This window comes from Chlamydotis macqueenii, chromosome 2, assembly GCF_036417535.1.
Source record: "Chlamydotis macqueenii isolate bChlMac1 chromosome 2, bChlMac1.mat, whole genome shotgun sequence".
In the NCBI taxonomy this organism is placed as follows: Eukaryota; Metazoa; Chordata; class Aves; order Otidiformes; family Otididae; genus Chlamydotis; species Chlamydotis macqueenii.
In genome coordinates, this window is record NC_141557.1 from 154,451,489 (window position 1) to 154,478,661 (window position 27,173).

At 41.2% G+C, this 27,173-nt stretch overlaps 1 protein-coding gene across 2 annotated transcripts in view; it reads right to left on the minus strand.

The window, feature by feature from the left end:
* ASAP1 (ArfGAP with SH3 domain, ankyrin repeat and PH domain 1) overlaps positions 1 to 25,414 on the minus strand; it is a 151,884-nt gene extending 126,470 nt beyond the window's left edge. For both annotated transcript variants that reach the window (XM_086741275.1, XM_086741274.1), the window contains exons 1-2: positions 25,189 to 25,414; positions 6,543 to 6,629 (exon numbers count right to left, since the gene is read on the minus strand). In XM_086741275.1, the coding sequence (XP_086597401.1) occupies positions 6,543 to 6,601 (59 nt within the window). In that variant the 5' untranslated portion in view covers positions 6,602 to 6,629; positions 25,189 to 25,414. The remainder of the gene's footprint in view (positions 1 to 6,542; positions 6,630 to 25,188) is intronic.
* Between the last annotated feature and the right edge of the window lie 1,759 nt (positions 25,415 to 27,173).

A 27,173-nucleotide genomic window follows, 5' to 3' on the forward strand; every position in this document is an offset into this window, starting at 1 on the left:
GCAAGCTGATAATATTGCTACAATATTTATGACAGTTGCCGTGCTTAGGGAGAGGCTAAGGAACATAGCAACGAGAGCACGAACTACTAACACAGGTGTTTCGCAACAAGCTGAATAGCAACTATGGTATTTTTCATTTTATAGTACTCCAGTCATATTTAGATTGAGATCATCAGTTCATTCACAAGACCTGAGCAGTAGTTATCAGGTGATGATGACTATTGTCATTGCGAACTTTCAAACATTACAGATATGTGCCAGAGGTGAAGAGCTACGTCGCACTTGCATAGTTCTTTGTGTCATCAATGCAATCAACTGTAGAGACCACACAGCGGTGAGGTAGGAAACAGCAAGATTATCTTTCCACTACAGATAAGGAGATACAGGAGGCTGTGGCCCTACTAACCAGAAGCAGGGCTGTATATTTGGCTGTCTAGCTGTAGTCATGCCAAGTCAGCTCTCCCGGGTATCAATGCCTCAGCTGCGTTGAAGCCGATGGCGGATCTCCCCTGGGATACGATTACACTGCCCACAGTAAGCAGCCCTGGGACCACCCCGCGGCCACGCTTGCCTGCTGCATAGATAGGGAGCTCACAAATACAAACTCAGGAGTGGTTGCTGCTTGGTTTTTGGAAACAAGCTTGACCCAGGTCCCTGGCTGTGCACCAAATACGCTGTCAAGCATGCTCAGACAAGCTGCCTCCGGGGCCATTTGCAACCTGTCAGTGTGGCAGTGAAGTGAGTTGTTAGCTGAAGAAGGAAATCACCGTGCACATGGCTACTGTGCAGATGACTCCTCTTGATTAGTACAGACATAGTCATGCCAGGATCTCACGTGTCAAATTTGGGGTGTTTTTTTTTTTATTATTTTCCAAGTATGAAAGAGATGATGCCACTTTGCAAATGAGAGTTTACACCTGCAGTCGTTTCTTTACTTTCAAAATACCCATCTTGGCTATTACTGTTGATAAAAGTGGTGTAGACCAGGCATTAGTGTTTAATTAAAACATCAAATCATTGAAACACACATGCTTTTGTTAGTAAACTGTATAGTTGTTCTTTTGATGCTCCTTAGCATCTTCACCAACATGGAGAGTATCACCAGCTCAGCAGCAAATAGCAACAGAACTAGTGGTGTGCTAAAACTCATCAGGAAAATACCCTTAGGCTATGCTGCTCTACTATGCTGCTATTCTGAATAAATTTGTGGTTGGGTGTTATACTCATCCATTTCAGCTAAACACAGCAGTCGGAGCTACTTCCCATCCTCCTTCCTATTCTCACTCACTGTATGGGATCACTATATGTCGTAAGGTGGCTGTAGCATTTGATTCCTGATAAAGTTTGTTTGAGATTCCCTGAGAAAACGTCTATGTGGTAAATTGCTGTTGCTACACTGTAATGATTTCATTTCTGGATATTTATTTAAATGTATGGCCATAAGTACCAGAATATCCACAAATATTTCTGAACATCAGCTCTCCATTTGAGTTGAATGTTGGGCTTAGAGGATAAAAGGAGCTCCAAATCAACAAGAATCTCAGCAGGGTGAGTTTGGCTTTTGGTTTTGGAGTATCTCATGTGCTAAACTCGGTAAACTTTTTTTGTTGATGGAACTCCCATAGTTTTGTTTTGATAAACAAAACCACCCCGTTTATGTAAGGACATGTAACATCATCACTTTGTTCTTCAGCAGGAAATGTTTAGTCAAGAGGAGTTTCGCCTCCAGGAGCAGTGTCCTCTGAGAGGACAGTTCCTTCGGCTGACTGAGCCTTGAACAAAATTTAACAGCTATGTATTTTAACCTGCAGCATGTTTACACTTTTAATATCACATAAGTGCATGATGTACTCACAGGAAAAGGCAAAGTCTATTTTAAACATTGAAGCCTACATCACACATTGTGACTGGTGCTAATTTGCTTGAAGGGAACTTATATGGTAAACTGCAAAGTGTTTCTGCTTGAGAAAGAACGCTGTTGGATTTGACATTTGCAAACAAATCTTTGAAGTGATTGTGTTATTGGGATAGAATAGTCAGGTAACTTTTCAGTCAAAGAAAAATGTTCCATTCTGAATCATACCACTGTACATGCAAAAAACCAAAATCCAAATCCAGCAAGCATGCTGATTGCAATTCTGTATTTTTAATCAACAGTATCTACCGATGTGGCTTATGGACCACATGAGTTGCATCAACAATTTGTGTTGCTGCTGTGACTGTTTCCAGTACAAGGGTCAGCTGATTTCAGTTTTAATACTGGCATCTCTGAGCATTTGTCTTCATTCAGTATTGAAAATTAGATAAGAAAACGTAAGCAACTGTGTCAAAAACTACAGTATTAGTTTAAAAGCCTTTTAGCAGTAGCAATAGTGGGTTAAACAAAAGGCTCTTTTTGCATTCTTTCAATATTAATACGATAGCAAAAAGAGAACCCATTGTGTTCTCATTATAAATGACATTTTGGTAACATGAAGATCTTGTGGTTTTAACGCTATATGTACCAAACAAAAAATATTAAATCAAAACATCAGAAACATTCCACTGAATGATGTATTTTGCATCTTATTTACTTGAATGTCCTGTGCAAGTACCTTGACTGAATGATAGGTAAGCTCAAATAGCCATCTCAAAGGACAGCTGAAAATAACAGCACTGAAAATGAAGTGCAGCACTGAAAATGAAGTGCAGCACTGAGTTACACAAGATTAAGCTGACTAATCTGCTGATTCAGTTTTGCCTTTGTTTTTTGGTTTTGTCATGCAAGATCAAGAGTCATGCAGACAAACACGTAATGGCATTCCAGGCTCACAGTAACAACAACAAGCAATGGGCTGTTCCCCTGCAACCTCTGCATCCTCCAAAGAGAAAAACAGCAGAATGTTCACCAGCAGCCAGAGGCAGCAAGCTAAACACAGGGAAGGCATGCTCTTTTTTTTTGTTGCAGGTGTGCTGAATTTGGTATTTTTATTGCACAGAGGGTATTTGTTAGAGATGCTCTTATAAGAAACCTTACTTCAGTTTATTGGAAGAGTAATACTGCGTGTGTCAGGAGAGATCAGATTAAATACAGCCCTTAAAACATCTACAGAGTATAAAACCACAGCAGGATATTCTTCTATAAGGACCATATTTTGGAGAGTCCAAAGATACCAAACTCTTTTGAATGCTGATGGATAAGAGAACTCTCAGTGGAGCCTCTGGCAAATTTAACCCTTGCCCGCGAAGCACATGGGAGCCTGCACATTGCCCACGGAGACCGTCGCGCAAGGACTGTCGACCCCACAGGAGCTGCTCTCCCAGCAGTACCCACCATCGCCGTGTCGGTGAGGGTGAGCACCAGCACGGAGGAAACCTGTGTGTGGTTATCCTTGCATTCCTGACCCCGAGCAAATCCTTGGAGGATGGTTGGGAAGGGCACAGCAGGCATATTAGCCTGAGAGCAGGCCATGCTAGAGCGATTGCAAAACACACGACAAAGCTGATATATCACGAAGGGGTACTCTGTGACTGAAACAAGAGAAATAAGAGTCCTTCCAAAGCTGAATACTTTTTTTTTTTTTAAATATGAGAAATAGCAATGACTAAAATCAGAGAGTGATTCTGCAGAAATGAACATGTTGCAGGGCAGCTGGCATAGCAGGCTCTCTAAAATAAAAAGAGAATTAAATGAAGCCTCAACCCGCACTGCAAATATTTCAATATTTTCTCTTTCCCTCTGGAAATGACACGGCTGTGTCATTATCCAGGCAAATCTCTGGTTCTACCTAAGCTGCTAAATGTATGCTGATGGCAGCATGCGTCTTGCCTGCAGTGAAACTGGAGGTTCAGGCCAAAATGAACCTGGGAAGGTGTTTGAGAATGAAATAAAGGCTCTGCAGAGCTGGGATCGTGTCCTTGAGCTGCCACTCACAGCTGTGACATGACATTTGATCTCTGTGTGCATCATTTTGCTATCTGTGGAATGCAGACAATTACATTTATTTTTCTAGGTGAAAGCACACGGGGCTTTTCCAGCTGAGTGGTGCTGTATCAGAACTAAGTATTTTTATTATACATCTTATTGTAAGAGTTTCAAAAAATAGCGGAAGAGTGAGAAGGGCTCTTAGGCCAGACAATTTCATCAGCATTTTATTGGACAGACAAAAAGGACTGGCAGGTAAATGAAAAGGTTTCTTTATAGTACTTGGTCATGATGTGAAAATGAAAGCAGAGAGATCTGGTTCCTGAGTGTTTTTCTGCCTCTGTATTATGAATTTCTTCACGTTAAAGCAGTATTTAGTGGAAGAGGAGGGACTGAGACCCCATCATGCTAAACAGATACACGGAAGTCATTTGTGGCTTTACACAAGCTTTTCTAAGACACAGTTTGCAGACGTGCATGTGTATGGGCTTATAGTGTTGACTGAGCATACTTCATTTCTTAATTTCCTAAATAGCGTCTTGTTAGAGAAATGCTGGAAATAAATCTGCAGATGTTGGATGGTATAAAAAAGGCCCTTGCAATTGCTGAACTTACTAGCACATCTGCATTTCCCTTATATAAGCCTCCATTTTCAACGATGCATCACTTGGCCAGACTCTAGACTTGAACTTAGCATAGAAAATTTTCAATTCAGGTGCGATATCTTTTGGTTTTCAGTGGGTTTTTTTTTTGTTTTGGTTTTTTTTGAGGGTTTGTTTGTTTGTTTATTGAAGAGAGCAATATGTTTGACAATACATGAGACCTGAAATAGTTTGAGGCATATCTGCTTTAACGCCCTAAGGCTTGTCATCAAGCAAAAATTACTCAAATTTAAAATCAGAGTCTGAATGTTTTACTAAAGTAGACGTTTGAATGTTGTAGTTACGGGGTTCTGTTAAAACCCAGAATGGCAGACAACCATCTGGAAGCTTTTGGAAACTGATCTTGCTGTGTGGACCTAGTCTATGTTGGGTCAGTGTTCACATGGTGCTAAATGAAATAATGAAGCTCAGAACTTCAGTCTAGAAGTCCAACACAGCAGCCCCTCTCTCTGATTACTCATTTGCTTCTATTTTTAACCACTGAAATTGAGCTTGCTGCTTCCTGAGTTACCTGGCTCTCCATTGACTATGTTTAGAGGATAATCATCTGCTCATCTATCCTGCCTCTAATGATTTTTTTAATACATTACTGATCCTGGCAAATTTGAAAGGGGGCCATGAAAGGTGTCAAAATTCTTCCGTTCCTAGAAGTTTTGTAGGAAAATTTAAAAAAAAAAAGCAGAGGAAAAAGATGTTTATTGCAGCTATGGAGAGAAAAGGCTCACCCTCCTCGTGTTCTTTATCAAGACAATTGGTGTAGGAGAAAGATCCTGTAAGTGTCCCAGTTATGGGAAAAGTTTCACTGGTGGTTTGCATCTCCTCAGGAGCTGCAGTCACGACACATATCTCTAGGAAATCAGGTTTCATGAGTTTCAGTGATCTGACCACTACTTCTTTTTTTTTTTTTTGATGGTGGTTGTGTTTTATTTTATTCCTCCAAGAAAATCTAGGACCAGTAGGACATAAAAAACTTCAGTGCTCTTTCAAAATCACATAGGAATATCCAGCTTAATAATTTCATACTTTTCAAAAGATGATTGTTTGACTTCTGAACTCTTGCTTATTTAAGGCATCATGGACTTAAAAAGGAAAAATATTTGTAGCCATGTGACAAAGCAAATGCACCAAAGGAAAATTTATTTGGTTTCAGAAGATCAGCAGCAGTGATTCACCCCTCTTGGCTGGGCTGGAGTGCAGTACGGTCAACTGTTCCCCCCAGGGAAGAAGAAAAGATGAAAGTCCCACAGTACTGCGATGGCCACGCAGGGAGCAGTGACCTGTGCCAGGACAGCTCCAGCCAGTACTCCAGGTACAAAGAAAACTTCAGCCTTAACCGTCAATGTTATTGTAGGGGGTTCAAGTCAGGCAATCCAAATGTAGCTTTTAGTGCTTCAATGAAACACAGTAAAAACTTCAAAACAAGAGCACTCACCATCCAGAGACTGAATAAACAAAAGCATATTTAGACAACTGTGTGCTATTCAGCACTTTACATCACGAGAAGAAGAAGGTCCCTCCTCTTTCAAACCTCTGCACAAATCTTGCCATAGATTTTTCAGGCTGATCTCAGAGATTTGTTGTTTTCAAAGTTAAAACAACATCAGATGAGTTGAAAGGAGTTACAAAAAGTGTCCTTTTTATATCCTGCCCCCTATCCAGCTTTGAAATCTATGAAAGCAAAGCAAAATACATAATAAATGTCAGTGTTTGTTCCAGTACTTGCTCAGGCGGCCAGTGTTTTGTAAGGATTTACTGATGTATTGGATTTTTTGATCCTTGGAAGGACTGGTAGGTTAGATCTTTTTTGAAAAACACCCACTGTGGTAATGTCCAAAGTGGCATTAAGCACAGAAAAAAAAAACACTTGCAGGTATTGCAACTGATAAAACAAATTTCTTTGGGGCTTATTTTTCATTGATTTGCAGCTGCTTTTTACACTTTGAGCCAGTTATTTATATTTATGTCTTTCTTCTTACCGATTCCATAGTGAATCTCTTGAAGAAAAACTTGAAAGCCTGGAAGCTGAAGATCTCATGTCTCATCTGTCACGACCAGAAACCTACCTAGATGAGGAGAAAAGATCAAATAAGTAAAACTGACCAGAGCTGTGGGACTGACGAGATCACTTATCCAAACAGTCACTTTGAAACAATATCCATTAATTCCTCAGTGATGGCAATTTATCATACCTTATCTGATTACTGCATTTGATACTGTGAATTTCATTGTGGTGAACAGATCCATTAGAAATCCCATGAAAATAAGCCCTTGTTAAAAATTGCTACACGAGGGCTTCATTTAGCTGACTGGGAAAACTCACCGTCTAACTCAATGTGGCAACTACTCACTCAGCTGCACTGAGTGCAGAGCAGGCAACATCGCCTGTCCAAGTTGTCTGACACTTCAGTAGGCCCTGTTTTCAGACATAACTTCAGTCTAGCCATTCAGGCTGAAAATTTCCATGTCAGGTGTTTGCACTAGACTGGTCATTTTTGAAAGATGCAGATATGATTTGAAGGATAAAGAGACTGGGAGCAAGAAGTGGCCCGGTGAGGAGAAATCTTGCATGTGGGAGAGGGGAGATGGTCATACTAGGACATGGACAAGTGATTTCACAGTTTTTCCTCAGACTTCTCCACCATTATATTGCATATTATTTCCAGTTTACGACTTGCGTTGCTGTGGGCAAAGGAAGGTGACAGAGATGCTGCAGAGCCTCTGGAGGAGGTAAGTGGGACTGGGACATACCTCTGACTTTGAGACCTGCTGGGCTGATCTCCGTGGTAGGTCAAAGGGACAAGGTGGAAAAAGATTGACCAGGGCTTGAGGCCAGATACTGGTGCTGGAAAGGAGAAGGCTACCCAGAAGCCATTGCCTTTAAAGATGAGGTGGTACGGCAAGGAGACTGGGACAAGCCACATGAGATCGGGAGATGTGGACCGGGTAGGTTTGCGGAACAAAGATTTGACAAGGACCCATAAGGATGAGACTGGGATAAAACAGAGGGACCAAGGCAGAATGGGAGCAGGAGAGAAGTCACCTCCAGATCACACCCTTTGCTTAACCAGTCTGTCCATTTCCATTTGAGCACACCACTTGAGTCCATATGGAAAAGCACATCTCCTCCTCTATGAGTCTTTTTTTTTTTTTTTAACCTTCTCTCTAAGAGAAGTCTTGTTACTTCTGTTGACCTATTTCCCCAGAGACTGCTGTAGTTTGTTTATGGGTTTTGTCCTGTTTGTTTTATGTTTCCAAATATGTCATGTGGGTCTGGAGGTTTGCCAACCCTTAACATTGAAAATAACACAGAATAATCCCTGTCTCCAAGACACATGGGATTCAATTAAAAATTGCGACATAAAAGTTTTTGGATGGGATGTTACTATATCCCTTTTCTCTTCTGTTTCTGAGCCTTTAGGATACTTTCCAGTGATGTTGTCAAGAGCTCTTTTGCCATTAGGAGGGCTAGACATCTCTTTAGCCAGCCGATTTCAAATTTTTACATACTGGCTGGAAAGGATCTGAGATTCTACCAGGTATGCCACTAGCTTGGCAGCATAGGTGAAGAACGGTCATGGGCTCTGTCCATGAGGATGAGGTGTGTCCTTTGATATGAAGGCAAGGGTGTAAGAGAAGTATCTACCTTAAACCAAGAATATTATGCTTGGATATTATGTTACATGCAGGGAAGAGGTGTTAGAAGATGACCTGGGCACTGCACTGTTTTTCATGGGCTAAGAAAGGTCTTCACTAGCAGATGACTGAGTACCACAGGCTTACAACAAAATCACAGCCACTGGCAACCCTGAATCTAGCTCAACCCATGATGACGTGTCTGCCTGTTGTTTAACTTTGCGACACATCTATTCCTTTTAATGATACTATCCATCTCCTTAGGCAAAACAGTCACCTTCATAATTATAGGTTTATGCTGTTCAAATCAAAGCAATGTTAGTTTAAAAAGAAAAAAATATATAATGGCTCATTGCTTCCTAAATCAAATGCTGACCTCAGTTCACCAGTAACTATGATTTACATGAGATTAGGTTTTGAATTGATGGTAATTTATTTTTCATAAGTCCAAGAAGTCACAGAATCTTCTTATGTCTGATGTAATAAGCTGCTGAATATTATTTAATTACCCATTTGCTATAGGCAGTGTTACCAGCATTTGTGATTAGATCTTAGTGGCTCAGGATGATTATCCTGACAGAAGTTGAAGATGTCCCTGCTCATTGCAGGAGGGGTGGGCTAGATGAGCTTTAAAGTTCCCTTCCAACCCAAACCATTCTATGATTCTATGATTCTATGACTTTATTCCCTTTCTGAGTCTCCTACTAATTTCCAGGAAATTATTTATTAAGAAATCAAGCTGGTTGAAGTTATCAGAATTCACGGATGAGAAACAACACTGAGAAGGAAACATATGTGGCTCCCTTAGAGAAATGATGCTCCCTAGTGATGAAGATGCTCATGTTGGTTCAACAGCCTGTCTCAGTGACCTTGGACAAGTTATTAATGTTCAAATTGAGTTGGCAAATTCCACAGTCCTTACGCCCATGTAAGTATTTTGTCTGGATAAAGAGTCTTTTGAGGCTAAATACTCTTTTATAAAACTCTTGACTCAAGAGTGGTAGTAGAATTTGAGCTCTGTCAAGACAGCATCTTGACTCTGTTTCTTATGCGAAAAAAAAGAAAAAGAGTGCTTCCCAACTGTCCTTGGCAATGTGAAGGTGACTCTATCAGATTTATGTAAAGTCCTTATATATGACAGTGTGGGAGTGGGAGTGGGGAATGAATAGGAAATATAAAACCCCAGAACAGATAGCGAACAATGCAAACCTGGGGAAACATGATTGCTTTTTACCGAGGGACACCTACACTTGAAAAGAGAAAGACTAGTTGGAGCTTAAGTAAGAGAAAGCAGCTTAGCTGAGAACAGGGTGACATTAATGGCAGCTGGGTGACAATTCAATTCAATACAATACAATAATACAATAGCAAATTCTGTTAGTCCTCAGATGAGGAAAGCGTTTGTTCTTGTGCCTGATTGTAAGTATGTACAATCATATTGATTTAATTGGTGCAATCTAAGTGCTTGACTAATCCTAGCTCTTAACTAATAAGTATAATGAGTTGAATCTGTATATTATTAAGCTTTTAGAACTTGTTAAATAGTGTGGAAAGCCAGTGGATTCTCAAGAATGGAATATAAAAATTGCCAAGTATATTGGATAATAGTAAAGGAGAAAAGCTAATGCAGGGATTTTGCAGAGAAGAGGAAAAGATCAGGAAAGATTTTTTCCCACTTTTATTACCTGCATTTGCTATTGCTTTAACTCTGTGTGATTTCATGCACAAGTCACTGAATCACCTGCGTAGGTTTGTTTTTTATTTTGGAGGGTTATTTTTTTTTTCTTTCATAATAGAATGATTATTAATAGAATAACCTGATCAGCAATAATATAAATATGTATTTTGCATGTCTAATGAATATTTTAGGTCAAATATTAACCAGTCAATTTTCATATATACTTGAACTGGAGTTAACCTAACCAGAAAAACTCAAACAAGCAAAAGTTAATATTGTTTCTACAGTCACTGATGTAACAATAATAGTAGTTGTACACCACCATGCTGAAAATCAACTCCCTTTATGTCCAAACAATAGTGTGAATCACAGAATTCTGACCTTGATATACAAATGCGATCATGTAGTAATTATAGCTCTTGTGCTTTCTGTATAAACAGACTGCTTCATCTGGAAATGTAGCAGAGTACTGCTTCATTCTGCAATTTACAGCTAATGACTGAGCAGAAAGCTTTTATATCTCAAGAAGTTTTAAAATAAAGCAGGTGGAAAAAATCTTATTTCCTGCAAATGAAAAAATAAAGTTGGTTATTTGAACTACAGGGAATCAAGTCATTGCTCTATCTATATTATGTTTTGTTGAAAAGCATATTTTACAACTTTAAGGATTGTCTTCAAAATCACATTTTGCAAAGGTTATTGAAGCTATTTTCTTGGGCAAAATATAGAATTAAATTACTCAATCCATGTGATAAATGACATGTTCTTGAACAACAGTGAGATTAAAGAAAATATCTTTCATTTTGTATCAAAATCTGTTGTAGATTTGTTTTGTTTGTGTCTATGTTGGTATCATCCAAAGAGGATGTAACAAACATATGTTCTTTGGCTTTGCCCTAATCCATGATTTGGATAACACTATTAGGATGTGGTCTAACAAAATTCAGTGAAGCAAATCCAAGGGTATTTGTCTGTGGACAAGTCACCTCAGACTTGATTTTAGTATGTCCTTAGCAACAGAAGCTCCGTCCTGACCTCATCTATTAGCTGTATTAGTTTTCAGTGCTTTCATAAAAATACACCATCAGAATACCAGCATGCTTACAGGCACAAGCTGAATCCTGAAAGAAGTAAGAATGGAAAAGTCATTGCTGAATTGTACTAAGCCAGCACAGAGCCTGGGAGTGACCTTGAAGAGATGACTGACATCCTCTTGATGAGGAGTCCCTATTTATAATGGTTTCTGAGAAATGTCAACTGCTCAGTTTTTAATCTATTAAATAATTACAGTGATGACTTTAGATAATGCTAATTTCTTGATCAAAATGCTGTTTGATGCCAAAAGTTCTACCAAAGTTCATAAATGTTACATCAATATTATTGACTTTTTTTTTTCCAGGAAAACATAAAACCTCAAGAAATATCAAGATATCTGTCTTGAAATAAAATATATTTTCCTTAATCCCATTCAGATTGACATGAATTGCATTAGTTTTTTTCTAATTCTTTATGAATATTGCCTGGAATTAGCCATTCCAGTGTTTTATACTGGATTGATGTCAGCTTGAGAGGATTAGTAATCTTCACTGAACTTTTAAATATATTGGCAAAGTATGAGCTTTCTTCTATTCGTCTTGAAATACGCATGCTTGCATATGTATGGAAAATCAACTTAAAAATTTGGATAGTTTCTTGGACAATATTTTTAGAAATAACAACTGATTAAAGAAGAATCTAGTTTTAGGAGATGGCATTACTGGTAGAATGGAAATTAATTCTCCATGCTCATCTGATGATAGAATCATTATATGATTACAAAATGATCATGATAGGATATTTAGGTTATGCAGGAGCTATTGAAGAGTTGCACTGGACAGCTTAAATCTAGTTTAGGAATTCATGCTGCAAAACATGACAATTCTAAGACTCTGTAGTTTTGTAATATATCCCCACTGTACGATGTTACCACACATTGCTATACAGGGCCAGAGGGCTTAAGCGTACTTGTTTGGTAATTTTCTGCAGTCTCATTCAAAGGTGAATTTTCTTTAAGATTCAGTTATATAACAAAGAGATCTGTGTAAGTATTTAGACTGAAGGACTCTAGTCTTTGAAGCCTGTCTTTTGTTATTTGTCTAAGGGCTTCAGGATGATGGTATTGTGACTTAAATATCCTTGGATCCACCTAAGAGTGACCTTTTTATCACTTCCAACTACATCCATCTGCTGTTTCTTGGGCTCAGGGAAAAATTTTCCTGTTGTGGAGGCAGCAGCTAATCAGAGTGTCTGCTGCTCGGCTTCAGACCTCTACAGAGCTTTCACTGATTTCATCAAGGGTATTTTTTTTTGTATTTGATGACAAGGCTGCCATCCGCAGTCCAAGATTTTGAGTTATGTATGATCCATTTCTGAAGACTGTGAGGGGCTAATAACACATTAGAGAGTTTCCCACCTTCTCTGGAAGATTAGTCACTGCTTAATTATTTACTCAGTACGTAGGCAAAATAGCCTGTATACAGAATATGGATAATAGATTAATAATACAATCTGAATGCAACATCAAGTCCTCTTGTCACCACCCCCACTCATTCTCGATAGTCACTGATGGTGGGTTGAATTCAATATCAGACATTTGCTGGATATATTTTTAGGAAGGAGTCATTATAAAAATTTGAAACTAAACCTGATGTAGCCATGTTGAAGACCAACTTGTCTCTGCATGAAAATTCTCGTTCATCTGAACTTTCCATGTCCTTCACACAGCAGCTTTTCTACTCTGTGTCGGCAGCTCTCAGGCAAAACAAGCGGCACACCTCCTGCTTCTAGCTCTCATTGATTAGTCAGGTGATAATAAGGTCTTGCGTTGTCCTTGTGCCTGAACACCTCACAGAAGCTAATGAATATATTTCATTTGTAGGATGAATGCATATCCTTATGATCAAAGCCTGGCTCTGCACCTGACACCTCAGACTGAAGATGAGCACATCTTCATGAAGATGTGCTCATCTTCAGCCTGATGTCTAGTACTGAGCCAGGCTTTGACCGTGAGGATGACTCCACGGTGCTGTCTGCCATTCCCTTTTGTCTTGGTACCACTCTGCCCTTCAAAGTGCTGTGTTTTTCATGCCTTCCCCTTCAGTGTATGCCAAGCAGTACAACTCTCCTACTTAGGAGCCCCGTGAAAATGTCACCTGTTTTGGCTGATATAATACTGCTAGCCATCCTGTCCTTCATCAGAGTGCAGAACTATCAAAGTGTCTCTACAGAACATCCCAAAATACCAGGCACATAGAAACCAAATAAAAGAATACAAATATATTCCTAAATATCCTCTTCTTATGTTCTTCATGTCTGCATCTACCCCTGCAGTGAATCATGCCCAGATCCATGAGCATGCTCTTTGAATCGTATGGACTACCTAGACAGAAAAATGAGATTAACTCAAAGTGACAGAACAGAGCCTTTACAACTTGATCCAAACTCAGTCCATGTAAATGTAATTCTTTACATCCAATTTAGTGAACTCTGACTCAACTTTTAGACTGTAAAAGTGGGATGTATCTGACAAACTGTCTTTGCTTCACCCCAGGCTCCCTTTATCATTACTGATGATATAGTCAGTAGAGACAACTGAAACTGGGTTGCAGCTCACCTCATCCTACAAAAGTAGATGTTTAAAATAGAGATACTAAAGTAGATGTCTGCAAAGGTCAGATGAATCACAGCCTAAACTGCCTCTCTCATTCTACTGACTAAAAGAGAGAGTAGGGTGCCGAGCTCAAAGGTAGACACCTACCCCAAAGAAGCTGCATGCCCTTAGTGCATTGCAGCAGAGCCTTCTTTCTGCCTGAACCATACCATGGGCAGATACAAGACTGTACCTCTAATTCTACATTCAAAAAGAGGTGCCAGGAGGAACAAAGCAAATTTTAAAAACCAAAACTTTTAATGGAAATCCCCAGAAAAAAAAAAACTATTGGTGCACTACTGTGGATGCTGACATACTTTCCGCTTGCAATCTAATGGGAAGGTGTAATGATCTTTAGATTTTCTCAGATAAAAGAAGTTACACAAATAAAATACAACAAAACTATATGTTGTAATATCAATTTTATATTTTTATCAAGAGAAGAGTGATGCAGCTGAAAAACAATCTCCTTTTTTCAGTTTCACTTGTATTAGTTTCCTGATCAAGCTCACGTGACGGTACTTGGACTGCCTTTCTTGGAGACAGCATGAATTTACGCTGAGACAGAAGCAATCAAATCATATGATTTTGAAGAGGGTGGGAAAGCATTGAGACTGTGTGTCTCCGTGCCCTGATGGTAGTTAAAAATACTTAATAACTCACACATTACACTGTCTAAACATCTCCTATTATTTAATAAATCACTTCACAAATAAATGAATTTTACTAATGTATTTATTAGTTTAATTGGCTAATGAGTTGCTAATATCTCAGCAAGTGGCAGTGAGATGACTGTTTTGGATGCACTCAGATGTGTTCACACTATAGAAAGTAGAGATGTGCATGGTGGGAATCTTGAGGTTTCTTCTGCCCTTCTGCAGCTGTGGAGCTGAGCTGCCTGCTCAGTGAATATTCACCAAGTGGCAGGGTTAAAAAAAAAAAGAAAAAAAAAAGAAAAAAGAAAGACAACTATTTTGAGGGGCAATTATCTAAATGAGCTGGAGAAACTTGAGATGACTAAGGCCCCAATCTCTGGAGAATTTGTTTTGAGCACTTTGACGAATTTAAAATGGTATCGCGTTCTCAGTTTTAATAATGTAGCCTTACTCTTCTGACTCTCAGCAACTGTTGTTAAGTCCATTTTTTACCAAAGCTGAAGGAAATGGACTGAATAAGGCAAAATCACTCAGTTCAATGCTGCAGAACTGCCAGGTGCCTGGGAGCAGGCGGGAAGGCAGGTGTGTGCTTTACCTTCAGCATCAGGCCTACCGAGGTGGGCCTTTCTATCTGTCCTGTTAGGGACCTGTTTCACTTTCAGTTCAGCAAATAAAATTAATCAAAAGAGGAAGCAGTTTCGATATCTCTAGCATGATCAGTGGTAGTTTATGCAGCTTTGAGTCCCTTCCTCTGACATAGTCATGAACTGAAACTAGATCTTTACAAAACAAAAGACATATTTGATTTTAAAAAAACCCCACCAACAGCAACAGGAAGCATCAGTCCCAGTCACTGGTTTACGGTTTTAATTTGGTTTCTTCAGTGAACGGTGCTAGAAGCGCAAACATTTTGCTGCTTGGGGTTGGAGTCACAAGGATATCTGGCACTGAAACACCAAGCCAAGGGTAAGTTTTGGGTGCTTCAGTCCCCGGGGAAATTCAAAAGCCTGAGCCAGCTGCCCATATGTCTCCTTAGCTGACATCGAGAAGGCTAGACACTTAAAAGCGGATTCACAGAAGACACAATAAGGAGGCATGAGAGGTTCAAGTGGGCTTTGATCTCAGCCTTCGTGAATGCAGGGGTATCTGTGTCTGTGGCAGACCTATAGACATGAACCTGCCCCTGGAGGTGAGAACTAAACCCCAGCCCTTCGTATCTTTTAAAAAAAGTGATTCCCTCTGTAACTCTTGAGCAGTTAGTGGCGTTGTGTGTTGAGGAGGCTCCACGTTCGGCTCTCCCCTCTGCCTGAGCAGGACCAGGGTTTCCAGCCAGGGCCTGTCCTCTCCTGCAGGCCCCAAAGGCCACTCTGCAAGGCCTAGAAATTGTTGGTAGTTACAAAACAATAAAGCTAAATCTTCCTTTGTGAAAAACAAAACCAAAACCATAGAGCGCTGTGAATCTAACTCAGATTTTTTTTTTCCAGAGAACATCTGATCCAATTTAATTCAGTAAGTCCCATTCCAGTCATTAATCTCCAGCCAAATGTTGTTTTTTATTTTATTGCACATTATGATTTACTGCACGGCTCTCTGTTCATTATTACTTAGAGAAACAGTTGCTCAGATCCTCTTTCTCTTGATCTCCTATCAGGAAAATACTGTGCAGATGTGAACAGACTACTATTACTCCTCTGAGAGAACTCTTCCCCAATTAAAAATACTGTCTGCAAGGGAAATTATGATCTTGCAAATAGCTTCTGCTTCTAAGAAAGACTATATTAACAGCACAAATGAGGCCAGGTTCCCTTACATCAGGTCTACTGTTTGCTGCAAAAACAGTGCAGTGACTGACACAATTAATATTGTACAAATACCCGGGGAGGGCTTTAAAATGATGAAATCCCACATACGTATCCTTCAGTACTTATAAGCACCTTAGAAGAACCCAGTGCATTCCAGAGTGAACCTGTTTTCTTTTTGGGAAACAAATATCTTGTTTGTTTTTGACACACACAGGAAAAGACAAAGCAGAATCATATTTTCTCATGGTAACGACTGTCAAAACCAGAGGGTGTTGTCCGTGTTCAGGCAGATGCTACCTGGTCGCTGTGGTCCTTCTTCTTCCTTGCGCCATATCTACGGGAACCAGAGCAAAGCCCGCTGCAGTTTGCATCTGGAGTAGAAGCTGGATGAGGCTGTTCAGTTCTGCTGCTCGTGGCCACCACTCATCGCCTGTTAAACCTGGTAATCTTCTATGTGTTGCAGATGGCTGGAGGTGCTAAGGAGTGAAAGCACTAACCTGTCCTTTCTGGGCATCTGAGTGTCTTTCCTGCCTAAGGTCACATTGTGGAGGGAGCTCAGTGTCTTCCTCTAAGACACAAATTGACTTGTCTTCAACAGTCTGACCCAGCTGATGATTTTTATTTAGGAAGGCCCTTGAATTATAAGAACAAATGTTCCGCAGCTCAGGACTGAGATACATTGTTCTGCACTGGGAAACTCAAGAGGAAGTGCTGCACTCTTGTCTACCGAAACCTTAATTAGTGGACTGAAATAACTGACCTCACTTTCAAAAGGTCATTGAAATTATTTATCCAGGACTGGGTATGAACTAAGGCTCTGAATTTTACACAACCAGCTTTTGAAAATTACCGATTGAAGCTTTATCAAACAGGGTCATCTCCTGGTATTGCTTGTCTAAGCAAAACATTGCCACAGTACTAGCAGCCAGCACCAGTATGCAAGCAATACTCAGGTCAGGATGTTATTATCCCCAGGAAACACTCTTCACACTAACATGGTAGTTTAATGGCCTGTGATACTGCAAGAAGGTATTTCACCCCAGAAGAGAGCATTTAAGTACTTGAATAAATAACAAGAGGTGTCTTTAACCTAACTGTTACGGCTCCTAAAGCCATGGTGTCACATGCAGGTTTGCATGAACACCAAGACAACTTGTGAGAGCTGAAGCCCCACAACGAGCAGCCTGAAGAGCCAATGCCTGTGCAATCTTTTCGCCCAGCTTGTGGCGAGCACAGTGCTGCACTCCGGTGGAAATTCTCTTTTTGTCTCACAGTAGTTGTGGCTTTTCCCTTAGGGAGGAGGTAGTCAGAGGTTACAAACAGTGTGTTTTTCTTCTTCAAGCCATCTGCCTGCTTTTACAAAATGTGTAGGAGCACTTGAGACCTCTGTTCCTCCATCTGTTTTGGTTGAGAGGGGTTCAAAGTCTTGGGAGGACACGTGCACACACAGTGCCATTGCCTCAGCCTTACTCGTAGAGACTGGGCTACAAATATTTCAGAGTTTTCAGTAACAAGTTATTTAAATTCCACTTAAATGATCTGAATTTCTGTGATACACATTCTTTTTTTTTCTCTCAGGATGTAAGTCACGACATGAATAAGATTCCCTCGAATGATAAGGTGTTCTTCAGTATCCAGCATAATGAAAAAGTGTTGTCTAAGACTCCTTGTTTTCCTTAGGGTCAGGCTAAACCTGGTCTCACTGGTTGGGGTCATGTCCGCCCTTGTGCCTGATCTGCCTAATAGTGCAAATCTACTGCAGGAGTTTACTTGTAAGTCTAACTCTTTTGCTCAAGTTGTAACAATTGGAGGACTTGGCTTAGGAAACTGCTGATACGAGTCAGAGGACACGAGCCTATTGCAGATCTCAGCCTCAAGAAGGTGCTGCTTAGGGCCTTCTGGCTGTTTGGGAAACGAAACAGTGTTAAAATGGGCAGAATTATTCTTAGAAAGGATCCTTGAGGTGAGGAGGTTTCTGGCTGAAGAGGAACCTTATGGTCAGGCTGTTTTCTACACTTGAAGGCAAGTGAAGGGACCAAGTGCAGAAGTTTATGATAGACCATGTGCATGCATATATGTACCACCCTATAGCAGGGACTGCATAATTACTGTTCTGAGCTTCCTAGGAAGTCTGAGAAGAAAAACATAAATCTCAATAGTCAAGCTATTTCTCTAATTCAGACCAGGTGCCAGGTAGGCTGTCATAGGGCTCCAGCGTACAGGAGCAAAACATGACTTACAATCACCTTTTTATCCTTGTTCCTGCTGCTACTGACGCCCTTTAGGTCTAATGTTCTCAATGGTAAGGAAATTTGTTTCAACTGAGCCAAATCCCATTTGTCTGCCTAGGAGGTGAGAACAAATACCAGCTGTAGATCATCTGGTGTCAGAAGTAGATTTTTAACCCTATCCTGGTCAACATGTGAATATGATAGGTCCTTCTCAGCCACAACTACATGAACATAGGAGAAAAAAAAGATAAAGTTTAAGTGACCTGTGGGAGCTGGGATTCTGGCTAAGACCTATCTTACCATTCATTAAATCTGGACTCAGATTGTGACATTAATCTAGGACAAGTGTATGATCAGAATTATACCTTGGTGGTTGATAATAAATTAAAAGCTCTACATTTAATGTAGAATTATGGTACCCATTAGTTTTAATAAAATATCTCCAGAAATTATTCTACCAAGGTAGAGATTCTCTTTGTTCATGAATATAGATAACTACTGAATCGTAGGAATTTTTGATCCTGACAAGCTTTGCTAAGTACTTGGCTACTAATTATGAACAGGAATAAAAGGACACCTACTGAAATAATTATTAGATGATATGGAACTACAGCCTGCCTCTGATCAGATGGATGGAGCCAGTATCCCACATCAGCAGAGAATGCAGTCTTACAGATTTTATGAGAAATATACCATTAGGTAAATTATTGCAGCAGAAAGCATATTTATTTGGGTCACTACTGAACTGCTTGGATTTGAATTCAGCAGGAAAGTAGCAATATACTTTGACGCTAAATTTGTTAAAATAAACGTATGAGTTCCATGGTGCCAGCATAGATTTTATTTACTCTCAAATAAATCCTGAATATTTCCACTACATTCAGATTGTAGCTCTACTATAAATCAGGTAGGAGACTAGGACTGGACCCTCGCTGTCAGCAGTGATTTAATAGCTGTAAAATCAGGACAAAATTTCTTCCATGAATTTGTCTACCCATTTGTTGTACCTATATAAGCCTTTTGTTAATGGATGCTTAAAATGTCTATTAGTTTAAGTAGCAAAGAGCCTACAAATCCATGTTGCAAATATCTTGCAGGACAAGTACATCATAAGTATGACTCAGGAAGTCCTCCACCTGAGATCCTGGAAAGCTGGGACTACAATCTGGGAAAATACCACAACATGTCCTCCCTGTTCAACTCCAGCATCCTACATATATGTCAGCCACTGCTGAAGACAAGAACCTGAAGCATTGGCTCAGATGTTTTTACGTTCTTCTGTAGAACCATATATTATGCTACAGGCTTGGTGGTATGCTGAATCTAGACACCATAAGGCTTGTCCTAGTGTCTGAAATGTCCTGCTGCCTCTCTAGCTGGCAATTCTGTCCAGAACAAAATTGCTTTCTATGCATTTGGCCAGCTGCTATAAAAAGGGCATGCAGCTGCACCAGACTTGGCAGGAGACATCTCTCTCTTCTTGTCCCAGTGGTTTTTGAGGAGCACAACAACTGTGCCCTGTATTTCCCACTTACATACTCCTTTCTGGCTACTCCAGGGATGAACAAGAAGAAAGGGGGAGCCAGCCATGCTTCTCCTGCTGGTGGTCTGGATAGTGGCATGGTCACATCACATCAGGTCACATTGCCTGTGGTCTCATCATGATTCAGTGCCAGAAGGTGCCAATCCCAGGCCTGTCATTCAGTCATTAACTAAAAGCTTTTATTTTCTTTTCTGTTCAGACTGGAGAATAGATATGGAGAAATGCATGTGGTTGCAGATCCTCCCAGGACCCTGGGGCACAGCTCAGTTTCCAGCTGCAGTCCTAGTCCATCCCCTTGCCAGAAGGCCGCAGCTCCAGCCGCTGTAGCCGAGAGCGCTGTCTTGGCAAGTCCCTTTCTCCAAAGCAGGTTGAATTTTCAACCTTAAGGCCACACTCCAAAAGTCATTGGCATTCCGAGGACAGGGGCCATTCTGGTAATTGAACAGATACGTTTTTTTTTACCTGATGAATTACAAATGAGCCTTGCAGCTGGGTGAAGAAGATTAACTGCACTCTTTTATTTGTACAATAAACACTTAGGAGGATGTCTGTTTGTAGCCAAGGAGAGGTTCTCCTAATCACAGACTGAGGGGACACTGGAAATAGATGGCAATTAAAAGCCTGTGATCTTTGGGAGTCACAAACCCCTTGCAGAATATCTCACAGGTATCTCCTCCCATGGAGAAATGTTGCAATCTTCAGTTTTATTGGCTTCTTTAAGCTCCAAATCCTTTTAAATGGGATGTTACTATCGCCCCATGGCTCTGTGATGATGAGCGCTGTGGCACTATGCAGGTATTGGGGTCTTTACCCCCACAAGCACAAACTGCTTACCTCTCGTTCGTACACATCCTCCCTCCAGCCTTTCATCCCTGCCCAACAAAGTCAGGTTTTAAGGAACGGAAGAGCTCGACTAGGGCTTTTTACCACCCTGAGTAGGGTCGCTCCTTGCCATCCCCCCTTGCAGCCTGGCTCTCCAGCCCCACGCTCCTGGCCTTTCACCGCTTCCATGGGGAAATTGCACGACAGTCTCAGACATGCTCAGCTTCGCAGCAAATCCTCTCCAATTTGTTTGTTATTTTTCCTCCGGCTTTATTTATGAAAGCTGCGTGCCGAAACGCCCTCCCTCTCATCGCCACCGCTTTTCTCTCCATTTTGTTTCCTGCTGGGTGTTTCACCCCGACACACCAAATAAAGACACGAAGCAGGAGGTGGGAAACATCTGGCCCTGGCTGCAGAGCATCAGCAAGAAGAGAAGCTCCTAGAGATAAAACCCATTTTTTTTTTTCCCTCTTTGCAGGACCTTGCTGTGGGATGTTCAGGGCTTCCTGCCGCAGCCCCTGGAGCGGCCAGCAGCCCCCAGCCAGGGCTCTGCTCTTCCTAACACAATTACAGTCTGCAAACTTTTAAAGGCAGTTTCTTTTGAGTTAGCCACATGCTTCAAATTGTTATGTGGTTAACCGCTGAGAACAAACCCCCACACAAATACCTACATATCAGCTTGCTTGAGCCAGGGTGGTAGCGGTGGGGATGGAAGGGGGAGGGGGAAGCTTCCTCATTTTGCTTTTGATGAGGAGAAAATAGAGTTTTCTTTCGACTTTTCCAAACTGCTAGCAGCCATCGCATCGCGATGCGCGCTGGTTGTTGTCATTTGCACATTTGTTCGCATTTACTGCTGATGAAAGGAGCCTTGTTCGACAGCCGTGGCCATGTACGCCACGGGCCAAGTCCTCTGCTGGTGTAAATCAGCTCGTCTGGTGAATGGGAACTGAAAACACGACCTCCTCTCTGTGCACACTGTGCAAACGCCAAGCCTGGGGGAAGACTTCTGTGCTTTGACATTGCCCTATCCCATGTCCCTTAACTCTTATAAAAGCTGAATACTTTTCTGCTGACTCACAGAGGCAGATGGATTTTGTTAACTCCAGCCGAGATAGAGAAGGATACACAAAAAGCATCACTGCTTCTCAAGGGCTTTGGGGCATAGCGGGGACCGAGTGAGGAGCGTCATATCACACCCTGTTCAGCCTGGATGGAGTTTGGCTCATGGGTACCACATGGGAGGAGAGCGATATGTGATCCAGGCTGAGCCCTGCTGCTAATCCCTGTCAGTGTCCGAAATAATGAACCGTACCATCGTTCCCTCCCCCAGCTCCTGCCCTCTCTCTGCAGCTCACCAGAGCCCAAGAGAGAGACTCAGAGCCACCAGCAGCAAAAAAACAAAGACCCTAAAACAAGCACAGAGCTTGAAAACCCTCAGTTATTCCATGGACTCAATTTAAATCTTCTTAAATTACAGATTTTTTAGTGAAGTAGGTTAATTTCCCTTTGCTTGCATTTCCTTGTATTTTTGAGGACTATGAAGCCACTGAGGAGCAAACTGTCTCAGAAAATCAGTCCTTCATGGGAACAGTTTCCAAACATGATTGGCACGACTGTTCTTGTAGTGCTCATGAGAGTGGACCCAAGTAGAAATACAGATAATTATTTCACCATGGGTCAACTTTAAGATCCATCTTAAGTTTTTTTCATTTATAAAATGGTGGATTAAAGAGTCTACAAGGTGGCTAGAAGAGTCTGAGGGAACAGCCACAATCCAAATGTGATGCGCTTTGCTCAGGTATGAAATAAAATTGCATTCTTGCCTTTTTATGAAAAACAGCATGAAAAGGAGGAGTTAAAAGCTTTGAGTGTGGAGAACAGCTTCAGTGAAAGTAGTTTAGTTCCTCTGGTCCATTTATCATCCGATCAGAGAAACATCACCGTGCGTATGAAGTTAGCTCTGCGGGACTCCACGTCTGTCAAAACTGTTTACCCAGACTTGCCAACAACAGCAAGAAAGGCAGGAGGACTGGAAGTTGTGATGGTGAATGAGTTGGACACATGGAGTGAGGACGCATGAGTTGAACTCCTCACTGATGCAGAAAGGGAAAAAGAGGGAGAGAATGAACATTAGAGCACGAAGTCTCTAAGCTGAGAGAGTTTAACGGTGCAGTTGCTTACCAAAAAAACCTGGCTTTTTGCAGCACTTCTCCACGGGCAACTGAGAAGATATGTCTTAGTGCCCAGTTAGTCCTTCCACTGCTGAAGGTACAGGAGTAGATGCCAGCAGAAACAGCTACTGGGGGATACTGGCGTATTAACATTATTGGCCGTGGGTAGCTGAGTTGGGAATACTGCACTTGGATAATTCAAAACTAATGTGACAGTCACTTCTATAAGGAACTATTTAGTGCTTGGTAAAGTTATATGAAGAGATACAAAAAATTCCCACAGCCTAAATCAAACAGAACTTTAAACCTATGTAAAGGCTATCAGGCCAAAAAAAAAAAAAAAAAAAAAAAAAAGTAGGGGGGTTGGGAAGAGAATTCAGGTTTATAAAAAGAAACACGTACACAATGAGCTGAAGGTTGTGCTTCTGCACTTCCCGGTCTGGGTGTGAGCAGAAGAGGAAATACCAAAATACCACCAGAAAAACTATTCCCACAGCATTTCTAACCTGACTGAAACCAGAAAGTTCTGACAGCCCTGTAAAAAGGAGGGAAAAGCCCCTGCAACTGACCCAGTCCCAAGCATCTTGCTCATCAGAAAGTCAACAAAATTTCCAAAGCTAGATTTGGGTAGACCTAGATAAGTCTTCGTATTTCCCCTGAGTCCTCATCTGTACTCTCTGCTTTCTGTGATTCACTGATCGTTAGTGACATCTTGACTCTTCTGCCACCTTTGAGAGGAGCACATTTCTGGCACAGCCAGTTTAATCGCATCCATGACCACAGACCACTAAATTGCATCTTAACTGCAAGGCAGCGCATCACGGTCCAATCTAACGCAGGTGAGAGGTTCCTTGTCCTCTCTTTCATTTCGTGGGGGTCAGTCCCCTACAATGAGAGTACGAACCTGTCTACACAGCAAGAACTGACACTTCAATGCATAAAATGCCATAAATTTCAGTGTTGCCCCATGTTAATAATTAAAACTGAATTCCTGAAGGCTTCCAAGTGGAAAAGACATGAGTTTGGTCTGGCTGGTCTCACACAAACCTTCCACTGATACCAAAGAAAACCTTGAGGAGCAGCGGGATCACATACAAAGGGTTGTGCGGAAAGCCAACACACTAGGCAATTAGTTTAAAACTTCAGATTTGGAAGCTCTGCAAAAAATTTGGAAAATGGCCCTTTCCCTTTATTGGTATAAAAAAGGAAAGTATTCTGTCCTGCTAATCTCCAAGAATTTAAATGTTAAAATCTCTTGATTGATGTGCAGTGTTATATACTAGGATTCAGGACATTTTCAATAGCCTAACAAAGATCGGGGCTAAACTCAAGTTACTACAGAAATCTGTTTTTTCTATAGATGTTTCCTAACATTGAAGCAGTTTCTGAATCAAGCTTTTTTTTTTTCCTAAAATTAGAGAGCCAAATCCCTGGAGCAGTTCCAAGGAGCAGCTCAGGAATGTTCAGTGCAACCTCAGCTTCCAGCTATGGGACAGAACAAAAGTTGCAACAGTGATGATGCTTTAGCTTCTACATCTTACTCCAATAACACATCCATGGGTGCCAGCAACGAAATCTACTTCAAAGTGGCCCAAAAAGAAGAGTTTTTCTTTTCAAATGCTGAGTCACTGATTCTGAGACTGGTCAACTCGTTGCATTTGTGACCGCTGTTTAACTAAAACCACCTAAGGCTAATAATGCTGTCATGGACTCTCACATCCAAAAATGACGCTAAAACCTTAGCTAAGCCTCATGTCTGAATGCAGCTTTCCAGTTCATTCAGAGCAGCACAGCACTCAGCATTTTCCCCTCCAACAACAGAAAGCCCCTTTCTGGCCTCCCGGAACATTGCTGCATGAAATACGTTTTCACTCCTACTGCAAACTTATTTAAGAGACAATGGGAGAAATAGTTGGCACATGGATTCTTCTTAAAACTTAAATCTAGATCAATAATAAAACAAGAGACCAAGGAAACATGCAAAGACACTCAGAAAATTCTTATTTTTCTTTTAAGATTAATTTTTCCTGAGATTGAGATGTTGCCGTTTACTCAATGTGGGCCCCATTCTGCGAGTCTTTTCTTACGTGAGCTCTTTTTAAAGTCACTGAGGTTGTTTATATGAGTAAAACTTACTTACAGGAGTAAGGACGTGCAGAATCTGGCCTTATACATTTTACTACAGCAAAGTTTACTTAGATGTTATCTGGGCTGTAGAGCAGCATGTATTTTTAGGAATTAAAAATGGACTTCAGTTGATTTTTTTGGAAAAAGTTCTAACTTCAGCTCCGCTTATCTGCTTTTTGCAGTTTGCTCAGCAGCCACACTGAATGGACACGCTCAGCCTTTGTCCCTGCTCGTTACCAACCACGCTCAGCCCCAACGCACTGTAACTCACCAGGACGCGTGCAGTCTGAATTCCCATTCCAGATTTGGTCCTCAAACCTAAGGCCATTATTCCATCTCAGACTAAAACATATTCTCCCATGGGCAGCTGAAAAAAAGCATGTTTCTTCAGGTTTTCTTGCCACAAAAAGATAAAATAAAGTGAAATGAAATAATAACGAGAAAAAAGGAAATCCAATGTACGGCGATCCCCAGATTTCTGGAGTCTAAGAGTCTTGAGCTGCATCCATAAATGTCCTGACCGGTGAGGAGACACAGGCACTACAACTGGAAAGAGAGCAGGAAGGAAAACTTACCATGTGAGCAAAGTTTAAAAAAAAAAGAAAGGGGAGAAAAAAGAGAGAGAGAGAGAAAGGTCTGCTCGGTGGACAGCACTTGGGCTGATAGCAGGGATTTCAGGAAATCCAAACACTCAGACAGGAAATCTGAACACTGGATAAACACGCCATAATCTCCACAGATACAGTTAACGTGCTGTGTCTCCTGTTAACCCTTAGCCTGCCCATGGCTGAGGCTGAAATCAGATATGCGACGCCTGCAAACACAAGCTGCCCGGGGGGCTCCCAAGTCTGAGCGCTCCAAAGTCTGAGCAGCAGCCCTGCCTTCAACCCTGCCCTCTCCCCTTGCTGCTCTGGCAAGTGTGTTTTCCTCCCTTTGTTTCTACATAAGGATGCTTTAGCTAAAAAATTATGATTTTTCTCCTCTGAGGGGATGATACTGCACCCTGAGCCGTGCTACAGCAGGGCAACCTGCCTGAGCACCTGTGTGCCACCAGCTGCTGCTACCTGCTAGTCCTGAATTAATTTTACTTGTTTTTTTCCCCTCTCTTTTTTTCTGTAACACAAGATTATATGGCTATCTGTGGGATACGTGCAGGGTACCAGAGATGATTTACTCCAGGGCTGGTGCAGTAGGGCTGGTGAAGCACCTTAGAAATTAGAGGGAGAGAGTTCTTAAAGGAACAGGGGAGTTTGAAAACTCTTTGTGCCATTTTGACAAGGAATTGAGGATCAAACTCTACTGTCCTTTGTAAAAGTAAGATAAAGCCTATTCGGTTGCTTGTTTCTGGAATACAGACTTTGCTCATTGTGTCTTGTGGTTCACTCCCCATCATTAACAACATAATTTTTTTTTTTTCTTTGAGGCTTCTTGATTGATTTATTTACTACGATCTACCTTGGTTAAACTGTTAATGTAAAACTCTTAGCTAGCTACAACAACAAGAAGTAATAACATTGCATAGAGCTGACCCCTCACTGCCTCAAATGTAATTAATAAAGTGAAGTTTACCTGAGAATTGTCCAGCTGAAATTTATAGGACTACCCTGTGTGTTTGCAGGATGGGCACTTCACTGTGTTTTCTGTAGGAGGACAACTGTGGGCTTCACTGCTTTTCAGAGGTTACTGACTCCTAAGGCAAGGGCCTGCTTCCAAAAAAAATGCTTCTTCTCTCTCAGAGTTGACTTTTTGGAACAGTCCTGCCTAAAGCACGTTGGGAAGAAAATGCTGGGTCTTCAGATTTTCTGGTTCTCCTAGGACTTCACAGCAATAAAAAAAAAAAAGATAAAAATTAGTGCCTTGAATTTCACTTCCCCATTTGCTGGTGGAAGTAATTAGACAAAGAGGTAATATCCACCGACTGGTGCCCTTGCTTAAGGCGTTGGCAATTAATTCATCTGAAATAGCCTGAATGTAAATCCCACATGCAATATTAACCTGTTTCATTATATTAGTGTACTCACTAGGAACAAAATAGGAGCATTATAAGAAAAGGCTTCCTTCAGCACCTTCTACTCCTTACGGTGTGTTTTGGCTTATTATTCCAAAGACAGAAGCTCTGGCAAACCAGTAGCAGTTACAGCATTCCCTGGGAGTGGCCAGGCTTGGAACTTACACTTGGTCTACTGAGGTAGGTTGTGTTGGCCAAGCAATGCTGCAGGGAGCCTGGCAGCATTGCTGGGGTGGAAAAGGGGCTTT